This window comes from Gigantopelta aegis, chromosome 14, assembly GCF_016097555.1.
Source record: "Gigantopelta aegis isolate Gae_Host chromosome 14, Gae_host_genome, whole genome shotgun sequence".
Lineage (NCBI taxonomy): Eukaryota > Metazoa > Mollusca > Gastropoda > Neomphalida > Peltospiridae > Gigantopelta > Gigantopelta aegis.
The window spans coordinates 23,070,968-23,089,103 of record NC_054712.1 but is presented as its reverse complement, the minus strand read 5'-3'; the positions used below and the strand labels follow the sequence as shown (position 1 = coordinate 23,089,103).

General features: G+C 36.5%; 1 protein-coding gene across 2 annotated transcripts in view; it reads right to left on the bottom strand.

The window, feature by feature from the left end:
• Nucleotides 1–18,136, bottom strand: part of LOC121388293 (PH domain leucine-rich repeat-containing protein phosphatase 2-like) — a 72,078-nt gene that overhangs the window by 40,115 nt on the left and 13,827 nt on the right. For both annotated transcript variants that reach the window (XM_041519576.1, XM_041519577.1), the window contains exon 2: nt 1,030–1,388. In XM_041519576.1, coding sequence (XP_041375510.1) covers nt 1,030–1,365 — 336 coding nt within the window. In that variant the 5' untranslated portion in view covers nt 1,366–1,388. The remainder of the gene's footprint in view (nt 1–1,029; nt 1,389–18,136) is intronic.

The window sequence follows — 18,136 nt, the reverse complement described above, 5'->3', positions numbered from 1 at the left end:
TATGCAAAAAATTTCAGCTCAATATCTAAGTCTTCTGAAAAGAAAAAAAAGAGTCTGGAAAACTAATTTTCAAGAGCCATAACTCCATCAAAAATGGGTAAATTGTCATGAAAGTCAAACTTGATCTGTAAAAATATGTGATAAACCTATGCACAAAATTTCAGCTCAATATCTAAAGGTGTTCTGAAAAATAAATCTGGAAAACATATGTAGAACAGATGGACAGACAGACAGAAAGATGGAGATGAAATCTATAGTCCCCTCCGGTTGGACCGGTAGGGAACTAATAAAAATGTTTTAAAGGGAGAGATGTAGCTTAATGGTAGAGCGTTTACGAGGTGTGATGGGTCGCAGAACTATTCACCATCAATGAACTCAGATTTGTTTCTTGTCCCTACCAGTATCCCATAACAGATATATCAAAGGCTATGGTATGTACTATCCTGTCTATGATAAAGTACACATACAAGATCCCTTGCTACTTCATTTGGAATAACCTACACTGTATGTGGTAACAATGGGTATCCTCTATTTCACTCTATTGGTGAAATGTCAAAATAACCATATATTAGACACCAAACATTCCTTTCCTTTCAAAATATTTATACCCCTCACCACAATTTTTTTAAAGGAAATAAAATAGAAATAAAGCAAAAATAATGAAAGAAATTATAGTTTAACATTATTTTGATCTCAAAATTAAAATTTTTAGTATGTAGTTAAGTGTTTCAATAATCTGACAGAAATACATGAATATCATAACTGATAGCCAGCAAATAATTTATGTTACTATGACTGTTGTTACTAGGTTACATACCTAAAAAAGCTAAAGAATGAATGAATGAATCAATGAATCGATCAATGAAGCAATCAATGAAGCAATCAATCAATGAATGAATCAATGAATGTTTAACAACACCCCAGCATGAAAATTACATTGGCTTTGAAACTAAGGTGAATGCATAAATAAAGGTGTAAATAGCTGAAGAAGAACAAATAATTTTTCTCCAAAGTAAATAAAAACCATACCTTATGGTTTATATCAAGATTTGCTTTTCCAGGAATCCGATTCGCTGCTTTCTGTTCTCGATTATTCAACTCCGCATACAGATCCGCCAGGGAATCAGACAAATCCCAGACATCATCGTCGCTGGTGTGGTGGGCTAGGGACAGACCCACACTCTGGTGGGTGAGCCCGGGGTTGAGGTACTCCCCCACACTCCACCAGGCAGAGCTACCGTGAAACTTGCTGCCGTAGCCGACATTCTTGTTGTTGGGGACAAACGAGCGCGTGCTGTTGGAGTTGGTGCTGCTCTGTGACTTGTAACTCTTCTCACTCAGTGTGCTGTAACTTTTCACAGACATGGCCTGTCATCATTTACTGGAACCTGCAAAACAAGTATCACAGTTTGTTAAATACATGCTTCAACATAACTGAGCTTTTCACAGACATGACCTGTCATCATTTACTGGAACCTGCAAAACAAGTATCATAGTTTGTTAAACATGTGCTTCAACATAGCTGAGCTTTTCACCGACTGACCTGTCATCATTTACTGGACCCTGCAAAACAAGTATCACAGTTTGTTAAACACATGCTTCAACATAATTGAGCTCTACACAGACATGGCCTGTCATCATTTACTGGAACCTGCAAAACAAGTATCATAGTTTGTTAAACACATGCTTCAACATAACTGACCTTTACACAGACATGGCCTGTCATCATTTACTGGAACCTACAAAACAAGTATCATAGTTTGTTAAACACATGCTTCAACATAACTGAGCTTTACACAGACATGGCCTGTCATCATTTACTGGAACCTGCAAAACAAGTATCATAGTTTGTTAAACACATGCTTCAACATAACTGAGCTCTTCACAGACATGACCTGTCATCATTTACTGGACCCTGCAAAACAAGTATCACTGTTTATTAAACACATGCTTCAACATAACTGAGCTTTACACAGACATGGCCTGTCATCATTTACTGGAACCTGCAAAACAAGTATCACTGTTTATTAAACACATGCTTCAACATAACTGAGCTCTTCACAGACATGGCCTGTCATCATTTACTGGACCCTGCAAAACAAGTATCACTGTTTATTAAACACATGCTTCAACATAACTGAGCTCTTCACAGACATGGCCTGTCATCATTTACTGGAACCTGCAAAACAAGTATCACAGTTTGTTAAACACATGCTTCAACATAACTGAGCTTTTCACAGACATGGCCTGTCATCATTTACTGGAACCTGCAAAACAAGTATCACAGTATGCTTCAACATAGCTGAGCTTTACACAGACATGGCCTGTCATCATTTAATGGAATCTGCAAAACAAGTATCACAGTATGCTTCAACATAGCTGAGCTTTTCACAGACATGACCTGTCATCATTTACTGGACCCTGCAAAATAAGTATCACAGTTTGTTAAATACATGCTTCAACATAACTGAGTTTTTCACAGACATGGCCTGTCATCATTTACTGGAACCTGCAAAATAAGTATCACAGTTTGTTACATGCTTCAACATAACTGAGCTTTTCACAGACATGACCTGTCATCATTTACTAGACCCTACAAAACAAGTATCACTGTTTATTAAACACATGCTTCAACATAACTGAGTTTTTCACAGACATGGCTTGTCATCATTTACTAGACCCTGCAAAACAAGTATCACAGTTTGTTAAACACATGCTTCAACATAACTGAGCTTTTCACAGACATGGCCTGTCATCATTTACTGGAACCTGCAAAACAAGTATCACAGTATGCTTCAATATAGCTGAGCTTTTCACAGACATGACCTGTCATCATTTACTGGACCCTGCAAAATAAGTATCACAGTTTGTTAAACACATGCTTCAACATAACTGAGCTTTTCACAGACATGGCCTGTCATCATTTACTGGAACCTACAAAACAAGTATCACTGTTTGTTAAACACATGCTTCAACATAGCTGAGTTAATAAAAAACATATGAAGCACATGTGTATTAAACAGAGAATACTATACGACTTTCAGTTGAATACCATTTTTATGAACAAGTACATTAGAAAATGATATCTAGCGAGTATTTCTTTGTTATTTCCAAAACATTTTTACTTTTCATCTTACGTTAAATCAAACTGAAATTATTTACAAAAAACCCCACATTTTAATAGAATGATGGGACTGACTATAGGTGTTGACCCAGTCACCACTGCCATATCATCCAATAAAAATAGCATCATTGGTATTGATTGACATACACAGTAACATGAATCTGATTGTTCTGTGAGATAATTATTAACAGGCAACGCAAAGGCTGTAAAGATGTTTAAGTAGGAAAATATATTTAAACCTGGGTTTTGAGGATACATTATTAAAAAAGTTTGTTTGTTTTGTTTAACGACACCACTGGAGCACATTGAATAATTAATCATCTGCTATTGGATGTCAAACATTTGTTCATTCTGACTTGTAGTCGTCAGGGAAAATCTGCCACATTTTTTCTAATGCAGCAAGGGATCTTTTATATGCACTTTCACACTGACAGGAAAACACATACCACGGGTTTTGTCCGGTTGTGGTGCACTGGTTGGAATGAGAAACAAAACCAATCAGCAGAATGCATCCACCGTGGTGGTTTGATCCTGCGACGCAAGCACCTCAAGCGAGCACTCAACCGACTGAGCTAAATCCCGCCCCAATACATTATTATGTATGCAAGAACTACATCTGTGCTTTTTAGATGCCATTTATATTGCAATTCATTTGAAAATATATCCAACTCACTTTGTATGGCATCACAATACCATATATCGGTCTCGGTGGCATCGTGGTAGGCCATCGGTCTACAGGCTGGTAGGTACTGGGTTCAGATCCCAGTTGAGGCATGGGATTTTTAATCCAGATACCAACTCCAAACCCTGAGTGAGTGCTCCGCAAGGCTCAATGGGTAGGTGTAAACCACTTGCACCGACCAGTGATCCATAACTGGTTCAACAAAGGCAATGGTTTGTGCTATCCTGCCTGTGGGAAGCGCAAATAAAAGATCCCTTGCTGCTAATCGGAAGAGTAGCCCATGTAGTGGCGACAGCGGGTTTCCTCTCAAACTCTGTGTGGTCTTAACCATATGTCTGACGCCATATAACCGTAAATAAAATGTGTTGAGTGCGTCGTTAAATAAAACATTTCTTTCTTTCACAATACCATAATGCATTGTTGGTTCATCACACCTCTACTAGGTGGAAGAATAAAAAGGTGGCTGTTTGAACAGGTTTAACTGTATATGTATTAGATTGTTTTTTTTCTCCAACACGATTATATGTCTGTTATTTTATTTATGTTTCTTTAAAACAACTTCTAAAATATACACAACTGTTTCATAAGTTTTCAAACATTTCGGAATTAAATTCTTGTGTATAGGGGCAGGATGTTGGGCTATTTCTCACTCCAGCCAGTGCACCATGACTGGTATATCAAAGGCCGTGGTATGTGTTATCCTGTCTGTGGGATGGTGCATATAAAAGATCCCTTGCTGCTAATCGAAAAGAGTAATCCATGAAGTGGCAACAGCGGGTTTCCTCTCTATATATATCTGTGTGGTCCTTAACCATATGTCTAACGCTATATATCTGTAATTAAAATGTGTTGAGTGCATCGTTAAATAAAACATTTCCTTCCTTCTTGTATATATGCATCCACATTATTTCACCATTTCATCTAACCAAATGCCAACAAAGTCAAAACGTCTACAAACATCCAGTAAAACTTGAGACAACACATCTATAAATCCTTCACATTTTTGCACTACATCGATGAGCCAGACATGTTTGTGAAGATTTAACAAGTCCTGCAAAACTCCGCCCCAAAATCCAATACCAGTTTCTTGTAGCTCATCCAAGCCAAACAGTCGAGTTGATGGAATTTCATTAGACTCGAACAACCTTATTGTCTCAGGAGAACAGGCTTCCTTGATCATCTCAGCAAGTAATTGGGCTAGTGTTACATTCATATCAAATATTTGTTTGAGGAGGTGTATGGAAATAAACAACAATCAAATACACATTGTACTGATTGTTGATATTTAACAGCCGACACCAAAAGAAATGCTAGACATTTTTCAGCTTGTTAAAATATGTAAAGAACACAATCCCCGATTCATCTGACTTATGTAGAGACAAACAGTGGGGATATTGTTTTATTATCATCAGGAAATTATGGCATTAGAACCAGCACAACAAAACATGATAGGAACAGATGAGACATTAATATTTAATGTGAATTGTTTTTACAATAGGCCGAATTTACAAAGCCTGTTTTTGACTTACCTGTATTTATGAAAAACAGGCTTTGTACATTTGGACCAATATATTTTAACCATCATAAAAATATGATGGAAAAAAGTTTATTTTGTTTAACACCACCACCAGAGCACATTGATTAATTAATTGTCGGCTACTGGATGCACTCAACACATTTTAATTACGGTTATATGGTGTCAGACATATGGTTACGGATCACACAGATATTGGATGTAAAACATTTGGTAATTCTGACACATTGTCATCAGAGGAAACCTGCTACATTTTTTCTAATGCAGCAAGGGATCTTTATGTGCACTTTTCCACAGACAGGAAAGCACATACCACGGTCTTTAATATACCAGTTATAGTGCACTGTCTGGAACGAGAAATAGCCCCACCTCTAAATCAAATACAAATGCTTCTTTTAGCATTATTTTCTTGCATACAAATTTGTACGTTTTACATTAGTCATCCTTATTACTGCACCACTGAATGTATACCGAGATCCATTGAAAACACACCTGTCAGATCTGTAGATATAAAACTGAATACAAGAAGAAAAAAACACTATATTTAACTGAATTTGTATAAATGGAAGGAAGGAAATGTTTCATTTAACGATGCACTAAACACATTTTAATTACGGTTATATGGTGTCAGACATATGGTTAAGGATCACACAGATATTGAGAGAGGAAACCCACTGTCACCACTTCATGGGCTACTCTTTTTGATTAGCAGCAAGGGATCTTTTATATGCACCATCCCACAGACAGGATAGTACACACCACGTCCTTTGTTACACCAACTGTGAAGCACTGGCTGGAATGAGAAATAGCCCAATAGGTCCACCGACAGGGATTGATCCCAGACCTACGTGTATATTAGTGTCAGGGTATTGTGACCGCACATCAAGGGAATGCTTTACCACTGGGCTATGTCACACCCCTATATAAAAAGGATACAAGAAGAAAAAACACTATACATGTATTTAACTGAATTTGTCTAACTGGATGCATTCTAGCAGGCAGCAAATAACGCAGAATCTGTGTACAAGGGTTTGTATGTTTTATAGCAACCTCAAACATACAATGGCAATAAGAACTGAATATTGTGAGGTGATTTTTTAGTGAAATTCAGTATATTTGAAATGTCTGTAACCTAGAGGTTAGTTAAATTACTCTTATTTGTCATTCTCTACGGCAAGCGAAATACAATTGATGCACCACTTGCTGCACAACTAGAAAACAACACTACCTTTCACCTGTATGCACATACACACATTCATTTCAATGTACACAATTCACAATGCACCAGACAGAATTGAAAAAATATATATACAGAAAGGCTTTTGTTAGAGTAGAATTTAAATAAAATGCAAACAAGATTAATAAAAAAAAGGAGATATCTGTTGCATTTTTATTAAAGACACCTAACAAAACAAAAAAAATCTAACCTATATATATATTTTTTTAAACCTACCAATTCCCACCAAAAAACAAGAACAAATATTTGGATTTTAAAACATTTCCACATAATTAGTAAAATGTCTTCTCTTCTTTCCACATGACACTGAAGTCTCTATTTACTCATAAGTAGCTGGTAAAATGTTGGCAGATCCGGAGTGGGTGGACACAAGGGTTGTATGACCCCAACCTATTTTTTTTTAATTCATCCTCCACAATATACAACACTTAAAACGATTCCTTGAGCATCTTTGTTTTAAAAATTTCCTGGAGAGCATATGCTCCCTGAACTCCTTAGAGATCTCTCCCTTTGGGAGCTCGGCTCATTTGTGTTAACAAATTCAAACTTACCCTTGGCAATCTAAAATTTCAGAACTGTCACACACACACACACACACGCACGCACATGCACACACACACACACACACATGCACATGCACACACGCACGCACACGCACATGCACACACACACACACACACACACACTAAAAATTCACTAAATAATAATAATGACTGGATATGTCACCCAAAGAGGGAGATAGAGCTTAAAAGATATAAGGACATGATATTCATATTTACAAAATAAACTTAACTGCAAGATTTGACCAAAAACAGTTCACTAGCCATCAGGCATGGCAATAGTAGTTATTTACTAGCCCAACATTGAATATCACTAACCATGGGAGTGGGGCTACCATAATCTAGAAGCCCTGCACACACACACACACACACACACACACACACACACACACACACACACACACACACACACATCTTACAGAATCCTGGATCCATCTCTGTAAAAACTATGGTTTGAAAAACGTTATACCGTACTTGATAAACAGCTGACGTGAAGAGCACATGAATAAAAGTAAATCGAGTAGATTATTAAAAGATGTAAAAGCCTTAAAAGGTATTAAATTTATAGCACGAGGCTCTACAGGTAATAAAACAAATTCCATTAAACAACTCTTATTCTCTGTATACTGTCTTCTTTAGTGGAGACATCTTTAAAATTAATGATTGTGTTAATAAAAATATTTCATTTTATCTTTATAAATATCTGTTAAATACAACACAGCTATACATTAGCTGAATTCAGAGATTAAGGGGTTAACAGTTTGTGATATTGTCCCATTAAACACCTCTTATCAAGGTAAATCAAAGTTTACCTACAGGTACATTTGTATGCCATTGAAAATGCACTAGTTTTACAACCTAAATTGTTTTGAAATTAACTAATGTTTGGTGTGTTTTTTAACAAATAAACTGTTTGTTTTTAAAAAATATATATTTCAGTACTCTAATGTTATGCTACGACACTGACTACATGTATGTACTTTTTTTAGCTATTGAAAATCAATATCAAAAGGGAAAAATTTACTGTTGCATTTTTAATACTGTTCAGTATATATTCAGAGTTGAAAGGGTTAATAACTATAAAACCTTGATGGAGTTAAAGGTATGCACATGCAAGGCTTTTGGACTCGTAGGCATATTTGGTCTGGGATCAATCCCCGTCGGTGGATCCATTGGGCTGTTTTTTTGTTCCAGCCAGTGCACCACGACTGGTATATCAAAGGCCGTGGTATGTGTTATTCTGTCTGTGCATATAAAAGTTCCTTTGCTGCTAATCGAAAAGAAGTGGTGACAGCGGGTTTCCTCTCTCAATATCTGTGTGGTCCTTAAGTTAATCATATGCCCGATGCCATATAACCACAAATAAAATGTGTTGAATGTCTCATTAAATAAAACATTTCCTTCCTTCATATGCATATTCAGTGATATACAGGGTTCATATCCCCGGGCAAACTCCAACCATGATTCAGTGATATACATGCAGGGTTCATATCCACGGACAAACTCCAACCATGATTCAGTGATATACAGGGTTCATATCCCCGGGCAAACTCCAACCATGATTCAGTGATATACAGGGTTCATATCCCCGGGCAAACTCCAACCATGATATACAGGGTTCATATCCCCGGACAAACTCCAACTATGATTCAGTGATATACAGGGTTCATATCCCCGGACAAACTCCAACCATGATTCAGTGATATACAGAGTTCATATCCCCTGACAAACTCCAACCATGATTCAGTGATATACAGGGTTCATATCCCCGGACAAACTCCAACCATGATTCAGTGATATACAGAGTTCATATCCCCGGACAAACTCCAACCATGATTCAGTGATATACAGGGTTCATATCCCCGGACAAACTCCATGATTCAGTGATATACAGGGTTCATATCCCCGGACAAACTCCAACCATGATTCAGTGATATACAGGGTTCATATCCCCGGACAAACTCCAACCATGATTCAGTGATATACAGGGTTCATATCCCCGGACAAACTCCAACCATGATTCAGTGATATACAGGGTTCATATCCCCGGACAAACTCCAACCATGATTCAGTGATATACAGGGTTCATATCCCCGGACAAACTCCAACCATGATTCAGTGATATACATGCAGGGTTCATATCCCCGGACAAACTCCAACCATGATTCAGTGATATACATGCAGGGTTCATATCCCCGGACAAACTCCAACCATGATTCAGTGATATACATGCAGGGTTCATATCCCCGGACAAACTCCAACCATGATTCAGTGATATACAGGGTTCATATCCCCGGACAAACTCCAACCATGATTCAGTGATATACAGGGTTCATATACCCGGGCAAACTCCAACCATGATTCAGTGATATACAGGGTTCATATCCCCGGGCAAACTCCAACCATGATTTAGTGCAGAGCTCATATGGGAGAAATACCAATATGCACAGGTCTGCATGATTGGCAAAACCAGCAGTGTTTTGAAGATCTAATATCAAAGTGACCAGTAAAATCTTATTTCACATAGACTGATTGAATTTTGGCATGAAAGTAACATAATATATCATCACTGGATGGAAGGAAGGTAATGTTTTATTTAACGATGCACTCAACACATTATATTTACGTTTATATGGCATCGGACATGTGGTTAAGGACCACACAGATATTTAGAGAGGAAGGAAGGAAGGAAATGTTTTATTTAATGACACACTCAACACATTTTATTTACAGTTATATGGCGTCGGACATATGGTTAAGGACCACACAGATATTGAGAGAAGAAACCCACTGTCGCCACTTTATGGGCTACTATTTTTGATTAGCAGCAAAGGATCTTTTATATGCACCATCCCACAGACAGGATAGCACATACCATGGACTTTGATATACCAGTCGTGTGCACTGGCTGGAACGAGAAATAGCCCAATGGGCCTACTGACGGGGATCGATCCCACACCGACCACACATCAATCTGATCATCACTGGAATCATTAGCATAGTTGGCCTCATGGCTGGTAAGTACATATAGTGTATAGAAATCAGATTAGGTCCAAAATATTACGGCAACTTTGACTGCTCACTACAGCTAATAACTCGGCGACCAATTTCGCACCCTGGTACCAAGTCTCACCTACAGTGTATTTTAATGCCACTATACACCCAACTTCTCTCTCCCTAACAACTAACAACTAATTACTAACATCTGACCTGGACAGGCAACACAGTTATCTGATATGTGTGCCCAGGACAGAATGCTTGATAAAATATCATCATATTCTTTTCACTGGTAGAATCCGATTCTGTAACCTTTTCTTCTGTTCAGAGTCCGATCCTGACCCGAATGAATGGTGAAAGGGTTAACACTGGCACCAGTAGTGTAGTATAACATTCCAACTTCATTAGACTTAGTGGTACATGTACTTGGCACTTGGTACGTGGAGGTGATGATAACAATTTACAAGAAAAGATATTTATCCCTTTGTTGGATTTTGTGTTGACACTGGTTGGTCAATATTGGTACAAGAAACATTGAAATCTTGTTGACCTGATAGTGAGTCACAAGTACACATATGTACACGGTGACCTAACTGTGACAGTACACGTATGTACACGGTGACCTAACTGTGACAGTACACGTATGTACACGGTGACCTAACTGTGACAGTACACCAAGTGAATTGTCAACCAGTTCATCCCACATTTATAACTATGATCCATGGACCATGTATCAATGGGTGCTTGGGGTCATGTCCCACCCCCTTTCCCTGTTACACTGTTCAGAAGACTGGAAATGCACTATTTTAACACCTGAAAATCTAAATTTTCTCAGTGCAGTATAATCCCTCCCCCTCCCCTCTCCCCCCACAACACATTTAGGCCCTCAAATACATGTATTTTCATCACCCTGGCTATCAAACTTTCAAATATACTCAGCAGAACCTGTGATCAACGCTCAAACCAATGAAAGAAAGAAAAAGAAAGAAATGTTTTATTTAACGATGCACTCAACACATTTTATTTACAATTATATGGCGTCAGACATATGGTTAAGGACCACACAGATTTTTAAGAGGAAACCCACTGTCGCCACTACATGGGCTACTCTTTCCGATTAGCAGCAAGGGATCTTTTATTTGCACTTCCCACAGGCAGGATAGCACAAACCATGGCCTTTGTTGAACCAGTTATGGATCACTGGTCGGTGCAAGTGGGTTACACCTACCCATTGAGCCTTGCAGAGCACTCACTCAGGGTTTGGAGTCGGTATCTGGATTAAAAGTCCCATGCCTCGACTGGGATCCGAACCCAGTACCTACTAGCCTGTAGACCGATGTGTCATATAATATCATATATAATATAATATTATCATATCATATATCATATCATATCATATCATATCATATCATATCATATCATATCATATCATATCATATATCATATATCATATCATATACCATACCATACCATACCATATCATATACCATACCATATCATATCATATCATATATATGTCATATCATATCATATATGATATATTATATATCACACTGAATATCATATCATATTTATCATATCATATCACATTATATATCACATCATATATCATATCATATATGATACATCATATCACATTGTATATAACATCACATATCATATCATTTCATATCATCGTATTAAACCATCAGCTATTAATTCAAAACTCTTCCAATGACCATGAACATAAGCATTTACTTAATTTGTAGGTTATTATATACTCAGAAATTGCCATATGGCCAGATATTAATTTAACAAACTGGTACATGTATTTTGAATAACACTATGTTTTTGCAAGAAATACCCTTAAAGGGACATACCCTAGTTTCAGCCCAAGAAAATGCACACTAAGGTTAGTTAATCTACAAACCTGTAACACATTTGAATAGAGTTACAATTGAGTGAAACATGAGTCTGTGACTTTGAAATGGTAAAATACCTTCTAAAAATAGACTAAAACTCGACTCCATCGCCGTTACTTCTCAGACGCATGTGACCAAATAAGTTTAAATACTCGACTTAAATTTGAGACTAAAAATTTATTTTGAAACCTATAATCATGCATAGGGTTTAGTCTCGGAATACAGGTTTGTAATCTACATACAAATCTACAATCAGAACAGGATTTCATTCTGTCATGGGGTTCTACCAATATCCCACATCACAGGATCTGTCCATGAAATTAATATTTCTTTGTCCTTTCCTCATTCTATCATGAATTACCAAATGTTTTACACCCAATAGCCGATGCTTAATAAATCAATGTGCTCTAGTGATGTTGTTAGACAAAACAAACTTTAACTATATATATATATATATATATATATATATATAAAACACTTAAGGATATATCTGTCATATTTGTGGCAAGAAAACATAACTTACATGGCAACAGGTTTTTCCTCCGATATGTATAAATATTATAGAAAATGTATCACAATTCCTGTACGAGTCAGACACAAAGAACTAGTGATTTCTTTGTTTTAGTGTCAATCAACTTTTAACATTCCTTTCTTTTCCCTCTGGCACTTTCGTAAAATGTTTACAAAGGACTTGCATTTTCTGCCATTTTGAAAGTACAGTAAGTGGTACAGCCTGGCACAATATAAACTGATTACAATCTTTATGTTGATCTTTTGTATATGCACCCAATATATCTGACATGCAATACTGAAAACTTACCTTTCAGGCTGACATTTCTACCTCATAAACTGTTATATATGATTCACTGCTCTTTAAGGCGAAAAAACTAAACAAATCTTGTCGAGATAAATGTACACAGGGCTGGACCAGACCTGTCAACCTTTAGACAAGAGAAAGCAGGAGGTGTGTGTTGAAAAAGCAGGAGATTTTGTCAAAAAGCAGGAGATTTTTAAATTCACACAATTTAACCCAAAATCGCAAGATTTAAAAAAAAACATTATTACAATAAGTTATATGAATACTTTATAATGTCATATATACTTCTTAACCTTAGATCTTGGCATTAAAAAAAAAAAAAAAAATATTAATTTTTTTTTTTTTTTTTTTTTTTAAAGTTTAAATATTATTATGATTTAATACATATTTAAAAAAAAAAAAAAAAAATTATCCAAAAATGTTAAGAACATGAACAAGAAATACAAAATTTAATTAGTACATTTACGGTATTACACTTACAGCCTTACAGGTTGCGTTACATTATCATTTGTGGTTAGTGTACCTAAGTACCAAAGACAAATTTATATAAATCTTATAAATTAATATTCAGTTTTTACTATAATGAGGAACGGTGGCGTGGTACTTATTTAAAATCATTATAATGATGCAATAAACATTGTATTTTCATTAATCATAAGTAAAACCTCATTACGGACATCGTGTAAAATATACCGGAATTATACCCATTTCCGTGAGTAACTTTATGTCAATGTCAAACACAACATTTTTTAATTGTACAAAAATAATTTCTTGAAGTGTACCCTTATAACCAACATTTTACTGCACAAACATACAAAATTAACTGACACAAGTATGTTTATACAGCTAATTGGTCTTTTCGTTGTCTTGCTGTGACATGTGATTTTAACATGCATCGTGTGTATCGCTGTCAACTCGGAGTCTGGCAGTTCAGATTCGTCATAGTTGCATTATGTAATCCAGTGGGAAGACATTTTACAATTCAGAGGTGTTATTAGAACTAAATTGGATAGTTTTTTTTTTTATATGGCAACACTGAATGTCAATACACAGCCTGTTGAATTAGCGGCAACACGCATTGTAGCCATTACGATGACAACAAACATTATAATTACATGTCATTTTATAAACTCCATGTGCTTTTTTAACAATATAAATAGGCTATCCCACAATTTTCACTTCGGCAAAGGTTAAACAGTCGGGACAATTCGGCCTGTTACATTCTCAGAAGCCGAAAGTAGTCGACATTTGCCGAATGAGAAAAAAAGGCAGAGTTACTTCCCTTCTGTTATTTTGACAAAAGAGGATCGATTTTTTTTTATACTTACAAAAATGTCATTTAAAAGGAGAAACTGTCTCCCGCACAGGAGAAAGGAGATTTGATCAAATACCGGGAGACTCCCGCGGAATCCGGGAGGGTTGACAGGTCTGGGCTGGACTACAATGGCTTTACTTGAACTGACAATTAAGGGTGCATTAAAGTTAAAGTTTGTTTTGTTTAACAATACCACTAGAGCACATTGATTAATTAATCATCAGCTATTGGATATCAAACATTTGGTAATTCTGATATGTAGTTTTTTTTAAAGTAAACCTGCTACATTTTTTATGTTAGCAGCAATGGATCTTTTATATACATTAATACAGAACCTTTGTTATTGTTGTTTGGGTGGGATTTAACTCAGTTGGTTGAGTGCTTGCTTCAGGTGCTTCCGTCGCAGGATCGAACCATCTTGGTGGATCCATTCAACTGATTATTTTTTCTTTCGTTCCAACCAGTGCACTACAACTGGTCAAAGGCTGTGGTATGTGTTTTCCTGTCTGTGGGAAAGTGCATATAAAAGATCCCTTGCTGCATTAGGAAAAATGTAGCGGGTTTCCTCTGCTGACTATGTGTCAGAATTACCTAATGTTTGACATCCAATAGCCGATGATTAATTAATCAATGTGCTCTAGTGGTGTCGTTAAACAAAACAAACAAATTATATTAGATTATTGGGTTAACAATAAGGTGGCCTCTGAAGACAGGTGGCTGGTTAATACAGGTCATTGCTTGAGTAGGTATATAATCATAATTTTAGTTAAAATGCAGTCTATGTCTAAAATCACAAGGTAAAAGTGTCAATGTTTCTTCAGCCAAGCGGAACATAGCCCTGTGGTAAAACACTTGCTTGATGCACAGTTGGTTTGGGATCAATCCCCATCAGTGGGCCCATTGGGCTATTTCTTATTCCAGCCAGTGCACCATGACTGATATATCAAAGGCCATGGTATGTGCTATCCTGTCTGTGGGATAGTGTATGTAAAAGATCCCTTGCTACTAATGGAAAAATGTAGTGGGTTTCCACTCTATGACTGTGTTAAAATGACCATATGTTTGACATCCAATAGCTGGTGATTAATAAATCAATGTGTTCTAGTGGTGTCGTTAAACAAAACAAACTTCTTCTTTAACCAAATTAGGAGAAAATGAAACATTTCATTTCATTTATAGTTATTTTCGTGCTTATATCCAATTAAGGTTCAAGCACGCTGTCATGGGCATACTTCAGATACCAGGACAGTGGGTTAGTTGTTAGTTGTTAGTGAGAGACAAGAGAGTGCAGTGGTCTTACTCCTATCAACTGAGTCGTTGAACTTGCTCTGGTACCGGGATGTGAACCCAGTACCTACTAGCCTTAAGTCTGATGGCTTAACCACAACATTACCAAGATGGTTATCTTAAAAAACCCCACATAAACAGATACATAAAACAGAGGAATGCAGCATTTAAAGTCAGGAGTATTATAACAGTTCAACTGAAAACCTAGAAAGAATAATCACATCGCAATTTTAAAAAGGTTTGTTTTGTTTAACTACACTACAAGAGCACATTAATGTATTAATCATCGGCTAGTGGATGTCAAACATTTGGTAATTTTTACATATAGTCTTAGAAAGGAAATCCGCTAAAAAAAAATTCATTTGTAGCAAGGGATCTTTTATATGCACCATCCCACAGACAGGATAGCACATACCACAGCCTTTTATTTTAATTCACATCACAATTAAGTTAAGCTGACTGGAAGAATCGTTCTTGCGGATAATTTTAATCACCTTGCTTGTCAGCCATATGTTACATGGGGGAAAAAAAGGATAAATTTTTCATGGATGACTAACATTGACTATGCAACCTGGTTGGAATAACACATTTATTACCTGTGCTGGATTTCTGCCACAAATCTTTGTCTGGGAAGGGAAATTAAATGACAAAATGATGTGAGGCCACCTGTATCGCTTCGGTCGACAAATTGAAAGTGGACAACACACTATGAGTTAATTATCAACACACCACAAAAGATACAAGGTTTTGCCATTCGTAAAAGGCTGAATTTATGTAAGTGTGGTCTCAACCTATACTTTTAAAAAAAAACCCCACAATTATTATGAGAAACCTATTAATCAAACACAAGAGGCATGTTCCATGCTTTTATGGGTGGGAAGGGGTTCAGTTTACACAGCAATTGTATTGTTAGTCTGTTGCTGTTTGCTTTGTTGTTGTTGTTTGGGTTTTTTTTTGGGGGGAGGGGGGGGGGGTTGCTGCTTTTTTGTTTTGTTTGTTGTGATGTTTGTTGTTTGTTTTTGTTGGGGTTTTGTTTTTTGGGGGGGGAAGGGGGGGGATGATGTGAGGTAGATAACCCTTGTAATAGTTATATTTTTAAAAATCTAATTTTATTACCTAGATTCTAAGAAATAATGGTTTACATGATCAAAATTGAAGTTATAAATTGACACCCATAAATAATTTAAAACTAATTTCTCAAAAAACAAAACAAAAAACCCAATCAGTTCCCAACTTGGTTCAAGTATACTTTTTGTTTTAAAGAAGGTTCAACAAATATTTTCACTTTAGTAAGTTAAAAAAAGTTAAAGTTTGTTTTGTTTAATGACACCACTAGAGCACATTGATTTATTAATCATCGGCTATTGGATGTCAAACATTTGGTAATTGTGATATATTGTCTTAGAGAGGAAACCAGCTACATTTTTCCATTAGTAGCAAGGGAACTTTTAAATGCACCATACCACAGATAGAATGGCACATACTATGACCTTTGATATACCAGTCGTGGTGCACTGGATGGAACGAGAAATAGCCCAATGGGCCCACCAACGGGGATCGATCTCAAACTAACCACACATCAAGCAAAGCGTTTTAAAATTATTTCACGAGGGACATAAATGTGATTTTAACTGGCACAAAAAGCCATACATGTGTATATATTTACAGTGAAAACTCTCAAAACCAGACCCTCTGTAATCCGGAATTTCCTCAAAACCGGACATTTTTAATGGTCCCTTTTTAAATATCTGTGCAGAAGAGAACCTCTCTAGACTGGATACCTCTTGAAACTGGACATTTTTAATGGTCCCTTTTTAAATATCTGTACAGAAGAGAACCTCTCTAGACTGGATACCTCTTAAAACCGGACGTTTTACTTGGTCCCAGGGGTGTCCAGTTTAGAGGAGTTTTATTGTACATAGAAACAATGTAAACAACTGTATACACTATCTAAGTAATACTATATTTTATTCATGATCATGCAAATATAATTTTCAGAAACCAAAATTCTGTTTATTCTGTTTAAAACCTGTGTAATAAATTGTATTAAAACAGCATTTTATTACAATAATCAAACTCTTTAAAATACTCGGGGTGGGACGTAGCCCAGTAGTAAAGTGTTCGCTTGATGTGCGGTCAGTCTGGGATCGATCCCCGTTGGTTGGCCCACTGGGCTATTTCTTGCTCCAGCCAGTGCACCATGACTGGTGTATCAAAGGCCGTGGTATGTGTTATCATGTCTGTGGGATGGTGCATATAAAAGATCCCTTGCTGTTAATCGAAAAGAGTAGCCCATGAAGTGGCGACAGCGTGTATTCCTCTCTCAATATCTGTGTGGTCCTTACGCCATATAACCATAAATAAAATGTGTTTGAGTGCGTCGTTAAATAAAACTTTTCTTTCTTTCTTTTTTTCATGACGCGACTATATTTAGTACTGAAAAAGTAAATTGATAAAATATCTGTCCTTTCACCCAATTCCAAGACCAGGCTGATTTCTTGTCAATTACTTAATCGACAATATTTATACACTTCCCCAATTAAAAAAACAGAATGCTGTTTTGACATGATCAGTGTATTAATTTATACAAAGCATCCAATATATTTCCAAATTCTTTTCATACTCTTTCTATTGATGCTGCTTTCAGTTTTCCTTCCAAACAAGTTATTTGTTCTTGAAAGC